Here is a 13,194-nt window from a genome sequence, read left to right on the forward strand (position 1 = left end):
AAGGCAGCGCGCTGGTAACACTTGTTGCTCCGTGAAGTCCCGGCGACGGTCGCGTGCACCGGGAGGGAGATGACGGCGGCGGCGGCAGCGGCGGCGGCGGCGGTGGAAGTGGCCGGGATATCTCGCGGATGGAAACGAGACAAGGAGAGGGCACACGAGGCACTCGCTCGGCGTATCTCGCGGCCGTCGTGTTCGCCGGCCTCGTCGTCGCCTCGACGAGGAACGCGGCCAAATAAGGCGGCACCCACGAGGCCGTTATATTTTTTTGTTGCTTCTTCGTATTGTAATACACCGTCAATGGAAAGATTCCGCGTTATCATAATTGACGTACGAGCAAAAGCGAGCCTCGCCATAATGGGAAGGACTGCGATCGTAATTCTTTAACCCTTATATATTCAGACACGACCGATCATTACGATAATAATGAGATTGAGTTTGCTTTTAATTTTTAATTAATGATAAGTGTAAAAGAATTACTATAATTAATTAATCAACTTGAAGATTGCTGAAAATCTGTTCATCGAAAAGAAATTTGTTCGCAAGTATTTCGATAAGAAAAATAAAAGCCCTCCTATGCGCGAGTATGTAATAAAAATTAGCGAGAAAATATACGTGATCCAAGCGGAATGTATAAAAATGATTACTCCGAAATAGAATCTCGAGTACCAAATAAACATTATACACTTGTGTGGCATTTAATCTCCTTTTTTCGGCGTTGACTTAATTCTCTAGTATACGAGTTCCACTAATACGTACCTCTTCAAACTCTATCTCTCTTCCTCCAACACTTTTTATTTTAATACGAAGTGTTGGAGTTTTTCTTTTTTTTTTCCAAGACCACGATTGCATTTATGATACGCCGCTAAGGATTGGAGACAAAGAATGCGAACACGCCATCTCGTTGACCAAAGAAAGGGTGTCCTGCGACAATGTTGCACCATCCGACTGCAATACTGACATTTTTTTCGCGCGAGAGACCACTCTCGCTGACCGACAGGCGACAATCAGACGTTAATAATATCGCGGATTTGTCTCTCTCTTTCTTTCTCTCCGTCTCCGTCTCTCTTTCTCTGTTCTCAGATAGATCATCTCCCCTTCCTCATGTGATACCGCGTTCCCCTCCCCTTCAGGCTGTCAGAGATCGCCGGTCATTCCATTTATATTTCGGTGCTCTTTGCTGACAAGAGAGTTTCCATGGCTACGATATCCTCCGGGAGGATGGAACCAATCGTGTTTCTGCTTGCTCCACCTATCTCTCGCCTCGTCCCTCTTCTTCTCACTCCCTCCTTCCCTCTCCCTCGCTCCTACTGCAGCTCCTCGGTTCTCCGCTCCGTTCCTGCTCGCGATCATCTCCGTTCCTCCGACGTGGTCCCGTCGATTGGTCCGGGCGGTCGGCTGCAATTATGACGTCGCGTGGAGGAGAGTACATGCCGCATCAAGACCGGTTGCATTCACGATTGCACGCTGCACTCATCGACCGACCCTCGTGGTGACCGGACATTTACGTTTCGGCAAGGAAACGAAAGCTTCGACGAGACGCGCGTAGTTCGCGAGGACTTTCAATGTTGCTTCATACTTGGGAATCTTGCAAATAAATTTACCTCTCGCGTTTTTATATCGGATTCTTTTCAACACAAAGAGGACATGGGACATACGAAAGATAGCCATTATTATATGTGTACATTTTGTAGAGAAAGACCAGATTTTATGATGTCATTAAATTAATAAACGTCATAACGAGAAAAATTTTCTACTTTGAATGAATTTAGCGAATTATTTATGGATTTCTAAATAAGCTTATTTTTTCGTTAACGAAAGCATTATTAATTAGCTCAGTAATTTTTATTTATCGCAAAATAGAATGACGTCAAGCTGCCCTTTAAATGTTTTACCATTAAAGTCATTTGGAATGAGATTCGTTATTAAATTAGCTGTTTTATTAATTACGCTATTATTAATTAGAAATATATAAATTTCATCATTCTTATGAATCAGCACAGTATAATGGAGTTATCTGCTTTAATATTTGTCAACTGCATTTGCATCTTCGAACGCACATAAATCTTGACCCGTATGCAACAGTCTCTGGAACGCAGCTCGAGTCATTAATCAAGTCGGTTGTAATTAACGATTTCGTAAGCGTCAGTCCGAGAACTCCGAGCGAATTAATTAGAAAGCAATAGGAATCGACTGAGTTTCACAATGAAAATTAAGCGTCGCGAGTACGACGAGAAAGATTTGCGGATAAGGAGAACGAAGCTGCGTTCCTAGACGCGGTCAGTTTTCGTAAACAAAAAGAGAAGATTTTCATCTTACTTATTTTATTTCATAAGAATAATACAGTCCCAGCGATTACATGTCAGAAAGATTATCTAATTTGTAAGTCATTATAATATGCATATTTGTGCCACTGAAAACTGAAAACGCGTTCTAAACATACAGAACGCATTCCAAATCAGAATAGTCGACGACTGGGGTTCGCCGTTTCCTTACAACGAAACCTACGCTACTTATATCTTTGTATTCCCCATAAAATGGAAAAGCGAATTTATTCGCGTAAAAAAGGAAAAATTAAATTCTGCTGAAATTAATAATCTGGCTTTAAATAAATTAAAAGTATGCAATAGTAATCTAATTGTCTTCCAAGAATTCGAGAGGATTAATCAAAGTTTAATTTTTTTTTCTCAATTTTAAGAATTATTTCTTCAAACTTAAAAGAAAATCGGCGTTGGACATTCTTCCAGTTGTTAAATTGCACCAAGATCCTTTAATTAATTCGCTAAAATCAAAGGTAGCTCTTTAATTTATCATTCCTCCGCGGATCGATTCCCGAGTGAGATTAACTTATGCCGTTCTTGCGAAAATGATTTAACCGCGATCCGCGAAAAATCGGGTCGACGTCGCGCACATTTGCCGCGCGTGTTTGCCGACACGCGTACACCCGTACACGTGTAGCTATCGGCCTCATGTACTACGCAATGACGTTGCCGGGACGCGATGATGACGGCGCAGAATGTCTCGAGGCTCGTGTCTCCGTTGGGGGTCCGTGCGCGAGTCGCCGGTGCTCGCCACCCGGGGGGCTACATGTGTCGGGTACCCGGCTCTACCGACCCACCCTCTCTCCCCTCGCCCCGTCCCCCGCCCCATGGGATCCTTTCAAGTGCCCGACGGCACGCCATCCCGACCCCCAGGAATTGCTGGAATTATTATTTTATCGCGGCGACGAGGGAGAGTCGCCTTGCGTATTCGATACGTATCCCTCGATCCACCGCCGGGCTTTCCAACGGTGATCTCTCCCCCTTATCTCGTTCCCGGTTCTGTTACATCCGTGATTAATAACGATATATAATTAATACTTATCGAGATTAAGAGGTACGAATGCACATTTCGAGAGCACGAAAGTGAAAGTCATATTAAATCTTTTTCGATAGCCAGTTAAGGGATATATATTTTTTTATTGTCCATTATTCCCAGATAAACACATATAACAAAAATTATTAAAATGAATACTTAACATCTTTCAAAATATTTGAGATAAAGGAAAATCGAAGCAATTTATTTAAATCCATAATAAACTTTTTTACTTCATCATTTTTTGGAAAATGCAGAGAGTTCAAGTTTTGCTTTTATACCCCTTTTGTATGAATTTATAATTCTTTTATATGATTTTCTTTTGAAAGATATAAATAATATAAGATATAAGATATAAGATATAAATTATCTTCCTCTATATTAAATTCTTTTTATTGCTGTGTTGTTTAAAGAAAAAGAGAGAAAGACATATTTTTTTTAATTTTATACTACCTACTGTTTGTTCAAATGTTAAACGTAGCTTTGGATATTCAAAGAGGATGTAATAATCGCCTCGAAATAAAGAGACACGGATGCGAAGCTGGTGCGAATGTTTCCCCGGATGGAAACGCCGGGGCTGTGCCTCAGGAGCGGCTCTGAGAGAGACAAAGAGAAAGAGAGAAACGAATTCTCGCTTACGTACACCGGGGAAAGGCCCATATTGACGCCACGTGCGCGCGCGCCGGGATGTTTATCTCGGCAAGAGCAAAATTCCGACTTCGTGAAATCAATATTATTGTTCCCGTCGGGCTAAATTTGCATTGCTGGTGCACCGCGACCGGGGCACAATACAAGCGCGCGCCCGGGCAGACATTTGAAGGATGTGCGGACGAACGAGTATCTCGCGGAACGAGCGCACAAATTGATGAAAAGTGCTAATCGCCACGCTAGTCCCATTTCAGATTAATTTTATAATTAATTCTATTTCAATTAAGATATGGAAATAACGACTATGAGAATTGTAAAAAAGTTATTGGAAACTTTACTTGATTTTTTATTATATAATTATATTAATTGTTATATATACATTTATATATAATTATATCTATATTATTCTATTTCTATATAATAATTATATTTATATTATCATTTATTTTTTATATAATTTATATTTATAAATCACATTTTTGTATTTTATTCATCTACCAATATGGGATAAATTATTATTAGTTGTTATCATTTTTAGTTTTATTGCAATTGCAATTGCAATAGGCTGCTAATCAGCTAAGTCGAGCACAGAAATGTAGAAGAAAAATTTACATTTTTTATTTTCCAAATACCTCGGCAAATTTGAAAAGACTTTAACCGAGATGTCGATTTACAAATAAATTACCAGGTTATCTTTTGTCCTTATCAGAAATTCTAAATGTGTTAGTTTCGTCGTGTCGGTCCAGCTCGCGTTTCAACATAGGTCATTTATATTTGTGCACAATTACGAAAGATTGGAACAGATTGAGACGACGCTATCTATGCTCTCTGGAGTGGAGCACCCGGACAGGAATGTCGTAATCTTTAATCCGCGAGGGAGCCCGGGGTCGCGCACTCGCGTGCGTTCACGCGCCGGTGGTAGCGCGCGAGTTAATCCCGCGCAAAGTGCGAGAGCAAGAGATGCTCTCTTTGATCTCACCACAAAAGCCGCCACACGGCATTGACCGTGGTTTATATACGCCCATGGTTTGTATGAGCCACTGTATTTGCTAGCTCACTCATTCATTAAATTCGTTGTATAATTAGGCTCGCCTTTCGGGACCGTCGAACGGAGGAGGGAACCGCTTCGAGAACTCGCTGCTCTCTTCTGCCCTCCCTTCTCTCGCTCTTCTGAACATCACCGCTGCTCTATTTTGTCGTACGCACTTTTTTCGCATTCCGTGTCGACGCGATGTTATTCTCGCGCATTTACATGCAGGACGCACCGAAAGAAAATGTATCAAGGTGAATATAACTTAGGGCGAAATAGAAAATTTCTTCTCCAAGGAGAATATATTTGGTCATATTGACCCAATTTACGTCATTTTTTTGTCAATGTAATGTCAAATTGACATTATTTTGACTTTTTCTTAGGTTGTTTTTGGTGAGAACACAATCGCGACGGTGCAATGCAAGATTTTTCTCAAATACATAGATAATACAAGTTAAAGATTGCCAGTCGCTACGTGATGATCACGCTCAATGTGCGCGTGAAAACTCCTTCTCTCGGGCCCTTATCATTAATCATTTATTCGCGTACGATCAGTAAACTAGCGGTCCACTTCCCAGCGACCTTTTCACATACGATCTACACGTTCGCGACAACAAACGGACGGTAATTAGTCGACGCTTCGTCGCGAACAAATTGCAAAGTGGGTATCGTAAGCCGGATGCGTATTATCTGCGGATCTTTAGATTCCGCATTACTGCAATACAATACAACACAAAAAGTCCAAGAAACATTCTTGTAAGTAGCATAATATATTTCTTTCTCTCTTTCCTTTGACAAAAATTTATAAATAAGGTCCAAAATAAAATTTTTTCTAAACCCTCCTTCGAATATTTTAGGAAATAATTTCCTATCCCTCTTTGAAGTATAGTACTCTGAAGTATAATTCGGGAATTCTTTTCACTCATTCATAATTTAAAAATTATTGATATTCGTGTTAAAAAAAATCAAATTTGTCTCAACTAAATAATCTACTTACCATTAATATATTCAATCTTTCTGCTAATATTCTCGCTAAGAGCGGTACGAGCTTTTCTGCGTTTTCAGTAAGATAGAAAAAAAGGGAGAAAAACCACTCGATGACGAGGCGCGGCTTCGTGATTCCATAAGACTCTCAGATTTCACGCAGTTTTCCACGGAGAAAGGAGCGTCGGGAATTACGAGGAATTGCGATGCAGAAACGGCGGTGGTGCAGGATTGCACCGCGCAGGATATGCCGAGAGGCCGACGCGGGCACGAGGAACCGACGACGAAGAGAAAGAGAGGAGGACGAAGGACGGTGAAGAAGAGAAAGGAGGAAGATCCTACGTGTCTCCCCCCACCAGAGGTAGGTGGTCCACGGAACCGCCTCCGCGGTCTGCCATCCGCCCGACGGTTTCGGTGCGTGTGCCAGACGTGCGCTCGTCTCGTCTCGCCTCGGCCTCGGCCTCTTCCAATCCGTGGACCAACCTGTGCGGCTGTGAGCCGTGCAGACGGCTTCCTTCGCCTCCCTGAATCCATCGGGTCCGTCGTCGCGTCTCTCCTCTCGGCCGATCAGTCGGCCATCGGAGTTTACCTGATTCGCCAGTACCGCCGCGCCGTCGCGTCTCTCCCGATCTCGGGTCACATCCATTCGATGTCGCGAGCCAGAGATCGGATAAGGGACGACACGGCGTCTCAGTTCACGCAATCTCCCGTCCTCGATAAACCGATAAAGAGAGAAAGAGAAGCGACCAGGTATCGATAAAGAGAGACGCCGTGGATTTTAACTATGACGCGACTCGATGATCTCGAGGTCGGCCAGGACGAATCTTCTCCCGCACGATGTGGCACCCCCTCGAAGTAGCGTGCCCTACGACTCTTGAGCCGTCTCGCATCGAATGCGAGAAGGACGCAGAATCCTCCGAGAAAGGATCCATTGACGAAAGATAAGTCGAGGAGAGCAGCTACAGCTCGGGTGGTTCCCGAATAGAGTGCGTCCCTCCTCTCCTCTCAACGCGTCGCGTCGCGTTCCGTCGCAACGATTTCCGTCTAATGTTTCTTGGAGCCGATAACGAAGTGAATCTCTGAGTGATCTACGAGTTCGCGGGAATCGGTTTAATCAATCGGGATAAAGAAAATATATATTCGAATGCGGATAAGGTCGCGCGGGGTCGACTAAGTAGCCATAAAGAAGATTCGGCGACCTACCCGACCCGATAAATCGCGCTCCGATAACCCTCGATTAATTATCGAGCCTCTCCTCTTCCTGCGCCGGAGATTTCTTACCGAGAATCCCGCTTATCTGCGACCGATATCCACGAGATGCATTTTACGTCCCGTCGAAATTTGCCATTTAATTTGCCGATGATTATTTGAGTGATATTCTTAACGTTTTCGAGAATGCGTTCTTGAACTCGCGAATCTTTGTCATCTATGAGAGATATAGTTTTTGGTGATCGTGGGCACATTGGCCGCCGTCAGTGAGAGTGTCTTTTGCGTTTAATTAAAAATGGAAGCCCATCATAATAACAACGGCTTGTCGTCATTGTCGGAGAGTAAAGCCGGCTCTTCCAGCAACGAACATGGCAACAATAATTCCTTGGACGATGCTGTGGGCAAGCTACTGCAAGGTATGCAATTTTGTAATTATGGCGTATAATCGTACAACATAAATCTGTCTAAAAAAAATGTAATGAGTGTAGGGAGAGTTTCACATAATGAGCAATATTCTTGAAAAATAGTGAGAGGAAATTAAATCACAATCATGTTTACATTATTTTGAGGAGAGTTCCAGTCAATTACACATAAGGAAAAATTTTAGAAACAAAGAATAAATACCACGAAGCATCGCGTTTTGAACGGACACTTGACGAAAAATTGACTATTCGTTTACGTAATCTGGTTCAGATATAATTATTTACGATTTTTTTTTATTACGAGCTTTTAGGCACGTTTTCTCGAAGAGAGACGTTTAAAAAGAAATCATAAAACATTTACAAAATATAAAAAATAATCTACATTTGCGACGCTCAGACGCGATATCAAATGGCGTCGACGAAACAAACTGCAGATCGAAATTGGCAGACGAAAAAATATCAGTCATCCGAAATAGCACGCGAAACGCGCGCGTCCATTCGCCGCCACGTTCTTTTTCGCCCAGTCGTTGCAGTCTTTATCGAGTCATTTAGGGAGGGAAGGCAAACTGGTAATTGGCGCTGAAAGCCCGCGTCGTCGGCCGCATCGCTCTCTTCTCCATTTGGCCGCTCGCCGATTTATCCGGGCGATATTCGCGAGAGTAGAAAGCGGAAAGCAGGGGTGGTGCCCGACAAGGGGGAGAAAGAGCGCGGCGGTAACGGCGGCGGCAGAGCGGAGTCGGACGAGGCGGAGAAATATTAGCTATCGTCCTCTCCTCGCGAACCATCCTCCTCGGCTATATATTTCTCCGAGAGGGGAAACTTCGCTGGCACGGCAGGTGCTGCGAGCAGAGCGAGACGAGGCGTATACGCGCCTGCCACCGCCGCTAATTATGTTAGTACCGAATTAAATCTGAAAGATCACCGTCGCGGGAGGGGCGCGCAGGGCACCGTGATTTACGGCGCGCGTCGAGACTTGGTCGTCTCCACGACGACGAGGTTTCGCCAGAAGAGATGCGGGCACGATCGTCGTCGCCGCGCCGAGGGGCAGCGGCACCCGGACAGGACGGACAGGTGGAAATCGCCTGGGGATGATATCTCTGCCGGGGACTAATTCTGTCCACGAGACGTTGGACAATCGCGACGCGAATAATTACGAGGATTAATGGGGTCTGGTCGATGTAGCGGATTAGGAGGAAACGCCGCGGGCGCGTCGCTCTTTTCTCGAATCTGCGGCTGGCTATTCTAGCGGGGTCTAGATGCGAGATACGCGACTATGTTAGTATCTCTCGTCGAATCTTTACAGATTCACCCGCATACTCTTCATTAAACAGATATATTCCTAGGAGGAATCTCTGAGGGGATTCTAGAGAGTGCGTTTCGACGATAAGCGATCCACTCGGCGAAGGATACCGCGAATCATAACGCGCTGCCGTTTTAAGATCAAATCTGAGATGTGTTTAGTTAGATTAGATATAGTGCCAGAAACGACAGCAGAGTGACGGATACTTGAATCCGTTGATGGTTGAAGTTGAAAAACCGACGGCACGCGCGAGACGCTCGTGAACGTCGAACGCACGCCGGAATGTATAATCCAAATAGTTTATCATATAGCTCGAGGAAGGGACAAGCCCGCGTCTGCACCACGAGTAAATATTTGATCCACCGGTGCTAAGCGATGCGCATTTCGTTACAAAGTATCCACTCGACAAAAATACAGGTGTCCCTTGATATTACTCGAAGCCATGCATACGAAGCACGGATGAGTCTCGGATAGATATTGGAATTTCGCGTTATAAAATTACGCGAATTATCTCATTTATCATGTTGTCTGCTTATTAGCAATCTCGCGTATCTTACCCACGTGTAAAATTTTCATTATCATAACGTTAAAATATTTTATAATATGACTGAAATTAAATGAGACTGTATATCCTCTCATGGACAGCGCGTTGATGAATAGTGCATTCTTACTTTACGTATATAGCTATGTCAAAATTTTATATCGGATGATAATTTTGTATACAAGCGTTTTTTTAAAAAACATCGATAGTGCCGGTCACATTTTTACTTTAAATTGTTATGTAGCTATGACAAAATTTTAAACATATCAGATATACAAGGTAATTCTCGAATAACACAATTAATTAGTTCCATGTTATTGAAAACCATGTTATTTGAGACTTGGAATTCAATTTTGGAGATCACGTTCCGTACTATTGAAAACCGTGCAGTTCAAGACTTCAAATCTATAATCTATATACATAAAATTGGGCATTTAGTTCCAAGGGCTTATTGAAAAGACACTTAAAAAGTAGGATTATTATAATTTTTTACTGTGCAGTTCAAATACAATTATTCGAGGGTCACCTGTATAATTATAATATTTTTACAAGAGTTTTAGAAACTTTGAACAGTGCCGGTCACCAGGATTAACACAATAGGGTCTAATCGTCTTATCCGGCTTGATTTAAATTTCGATTATCTCGTCTCATTCGATTTCGGATGCCTCATTTCGCCGATCAGCATTGGTACCACATTGGTACCGCGCTAAATTCTCCTTGCATCGCGAAGTTGGACGGTGCGGCGCGAGCCGAGGATCGTCGGGCACGTGGCGACGAGCTACGTGGCGATGTCAAACATCGACGGGACGAGGTGTCGAAGCGTTTAAGAGGGCCTCGTTAAAGGCGGGAGGATTTGTAACAGGCGGATTTGTAAAGGAGTTAATGTAGCAAGAGTCGACGACAGGTCGCCATTGATGGCCGAGCACACCGGTTCATTCACCAGGCCGCACAACCCGCCTATTGTAGCACGGGCGCGCTAACTACGGTCCTGATCTCTCGCAGCTCAAAAGCCATTCACGATCCTGAAAAAAACGTGCGAGTTCTCGGTCACTCGCCGATCCGCCGATTCACCGAGTCGTTAATTAGCCCGTTGCCCCGAGTCGCCCGTAATTAGCCAAATTGAAACGGGGGAGGGAGGAAAAGAGCCTAAAATTAGGTATCTGACGATCTGGCAAACGGATCTCTCAATTCCGCGATTTGAGATTTATTCGCTTGATCACCGACTATGCTCGATGCCAGAGATCGATTGATTCACTGATAACGATATGTCAACGTCGCCTCGAGATAAAGCCTCATTGTGCCGCTTAATCCCCGCTTTATTTCGGACGAACGTAACAATGTTGTTTTCTAATTCAACTCTACTCGCGAGAGACGAGTCTTCCTTTTCTTTTATATACAATTATTAAAAAGACAGAGGTGCAGAAACGCTTCTGTTTGTCGTTCTACGTAAGGCTCCAGCGATTGAGGGGTTCACCTACATTGTCGGTACCGTTGGGCCTCAAAAGACGGGCCGTCCCTCCTAAGGACCGATGCCTTCTGCACGCCTAATCGACCCGGTTCGCGCGAAATTTCCTCTATTCCCGTCGCGTTCTTCGCAAAGCCCTTCCGCGTTTCCGTGTAAAATTTTTATTTCGGCCGCGGCTATCGGCGCAGGCGTCGACGAAGGACCTCCCCCGGATGCTGAAAGGCGCCGACACAAGTGCCGCGCCAGTGGACCGTGGACCCACGGTAATTAGCTCCCACCAGCTTCCCAAACCCCGAGTTGACGCTTCGTCACGTGCACCATCTTTCCCGTGGTCTCGCCCATACCCTCTTTCCCCATTCACCCTCGTTGACTCGCTCCCTAAGTGCTCAATGACGATTAGAAATACAAACAATTAGAAATAAGAAATTCGATTCGGCCTCAATGCAGCTAAATTGATATTTAAATTTGTTAATTTGTTATCTTCTCAACTCCATATTTTTAACACGTCTTAACATCTGTCTTAACACGTGTAATGCTTTTCTTTCTTTATCTCTTTCAAGATATATAATCGTATCAATCTTGTGAAAAATAATAAAAGATATTGAGAAATTAATGAATGTTATACACACTCATTCCGCGACTAAGCAGAATATTCTTGAACCTTTGCCACATTATTTATACAAAATAACAAGCGAGTAGTTAAACGAGACGGCTCCTAGTCTGAATATTCCTCTAAAGTGATTTTCAATCGTGCGAAGAAAAGGATATGTTGTAAGACGAGAGTTTAATTACTTGCTAAAGTCAATTTCATCAATCTTGCACACACGGGGATATTACGCAATTTCCGAATCGGCCTAATTACCGCCTTGCATCTCGAGCTCTTCCTCATTCCTTCGGGGTCTGGCTCCTCCAATTTGGACCAGACCGTGTTCTTTCGGGCCGGGGAATTAAGATTTAGGAGACCGCGGTGAGAGAGAGCGCAGGACAGATTTACATAAGTCGGTATACATTTGTTCGAAGGGAGACAAGGTTTTACGACCTCGGGCTTGCCCGGAGTTCTTTTTTCCCACGAAGTGAAATGTAGGAATCCACATCCGGAGCTGAATCCTTATTAAAAGCGATGCGCGGAATTTTTGGTAATCCGGAGCACTTACGTCACTTAACGTCTCGACCACATAAGTAGGGCTACTTCGTGATAAACTTTGATGTTACCATATCCACTGACGCGTCACGCCTACAGTCTGTAATTCAACTGAATTTTTTTAAATGTAAGATATGACACGAGATACGCAAATATACAAAATAAGAAATTATCTCATTTTAACTTTAAAAGTTAAATGTTTTTCTTTAGGCTCAAATTAAAATATTAAATTTTAATTGGAAAAAAGTACTCAGCATTTACAAAATTGGTATTTATAAGCTGTTTTTATTTTTTAATTTTCCTCACGCGTTCGGATTGGCTGATGTTATGATCATCTCCCGAAGAAAAGATAGAGTTTTTCTTCACTGAAAAAACCGAATCTCAAGTTGACCTACACGACCCGAGATTCCAGTGAGTTATTTGCGTTTGAGAGGAAATGACTGCCTAGTAGTAATAATAATTATGTTTCTTAATGCGGAGGAGTAACGGGAGAGCGATAGAAACAGAGAGAGGGAACATCCTACCCAATGTCTCTCTTTCTCTCTCTTTCTATCTCTTCGTATGATTTTCAGGTCGTAAAAGTCCTATCGCGTTCTTCGTAAAGAAGTTAAATAAAGAGGAGACGGAAGAAGGGGGGAAAGAGAGAGACCGACGGCGCTAACAAATGTCGGTCGAATCGGCCGCACGAGCCGCGAGGATACAGGTGTAGTTTTATCTCGTATTCCTTTACAATCCGATTCCGCAGACAGGACTACTTCCGGTGCCCACGAAGACGGCAAGATACGAACCAGAAAATTCCTGTTATTACGTGTCGTTTATAACATACCTTTCATGTTTGTCGGTCTTACAGTTAAATAGAAAATAATACCAGGACAGGCAGTCGTTTTAATTATTTAATTAATTTGAATACAGATGTCAAATGAAGCAATGGAAAAAAACGGCTAAGAGACAAAATCGAGTACTTCTTTATTGATTAAAATTTTCCAATAATTATCTGAAATTCAATACTACTGAAGATACTTCTAAAATTCGAGGGTGTTGAAGCTTATATATAGATTTATCGAATTAGATAAAGAGCGAGTTTTTCTCTGGCGCGTGTGATG

General features: G+C 43.2%; 1 protein-coding gene across 1 annotated transcript in view; it reads left to right on the top strand.

The window, feature by feature from the left end:
- Positions 1–6,497: 6,497 nt before the first annotated feature.
- Positions 6,498–13,194, top strand: part of LOC112455404 (transcription factor SOX-8-like) — a 9,198-nt gene continuing 2,501 nt past the window's right edge. Inside the window, exon 1 of the mRNA XM_025017305.1 lies at positions 6,498–7,650. Within this exon, the coding sequence (XP_024873073.1) occupies positions 7,518–7,650 (133 nt within the window). The 5' untranslated portion in view covers positions 6,498–7,517. The remainder of the gene's footprint in view (positions 7,651–13,194) is intronic.

The sequence above is a fragment of the Temnothorax curvispinosus genome, unplaced genomic scaffold (assembly GCF_003070985.1).
Source record: "Temnothorax curvispinosus isolate PA1 unplaced genomic scaffold, ASM307098v1 QBEX01000525.1, whole genome shotgun sequence".
In the NCBI taxonomy this organism is placed as follows: Eukaryota; Metazoa; Arthropoda; class Insecta; order Hymenoptera; family Formicidae; genus Temnothorax; species Temnothorax curvispinosus.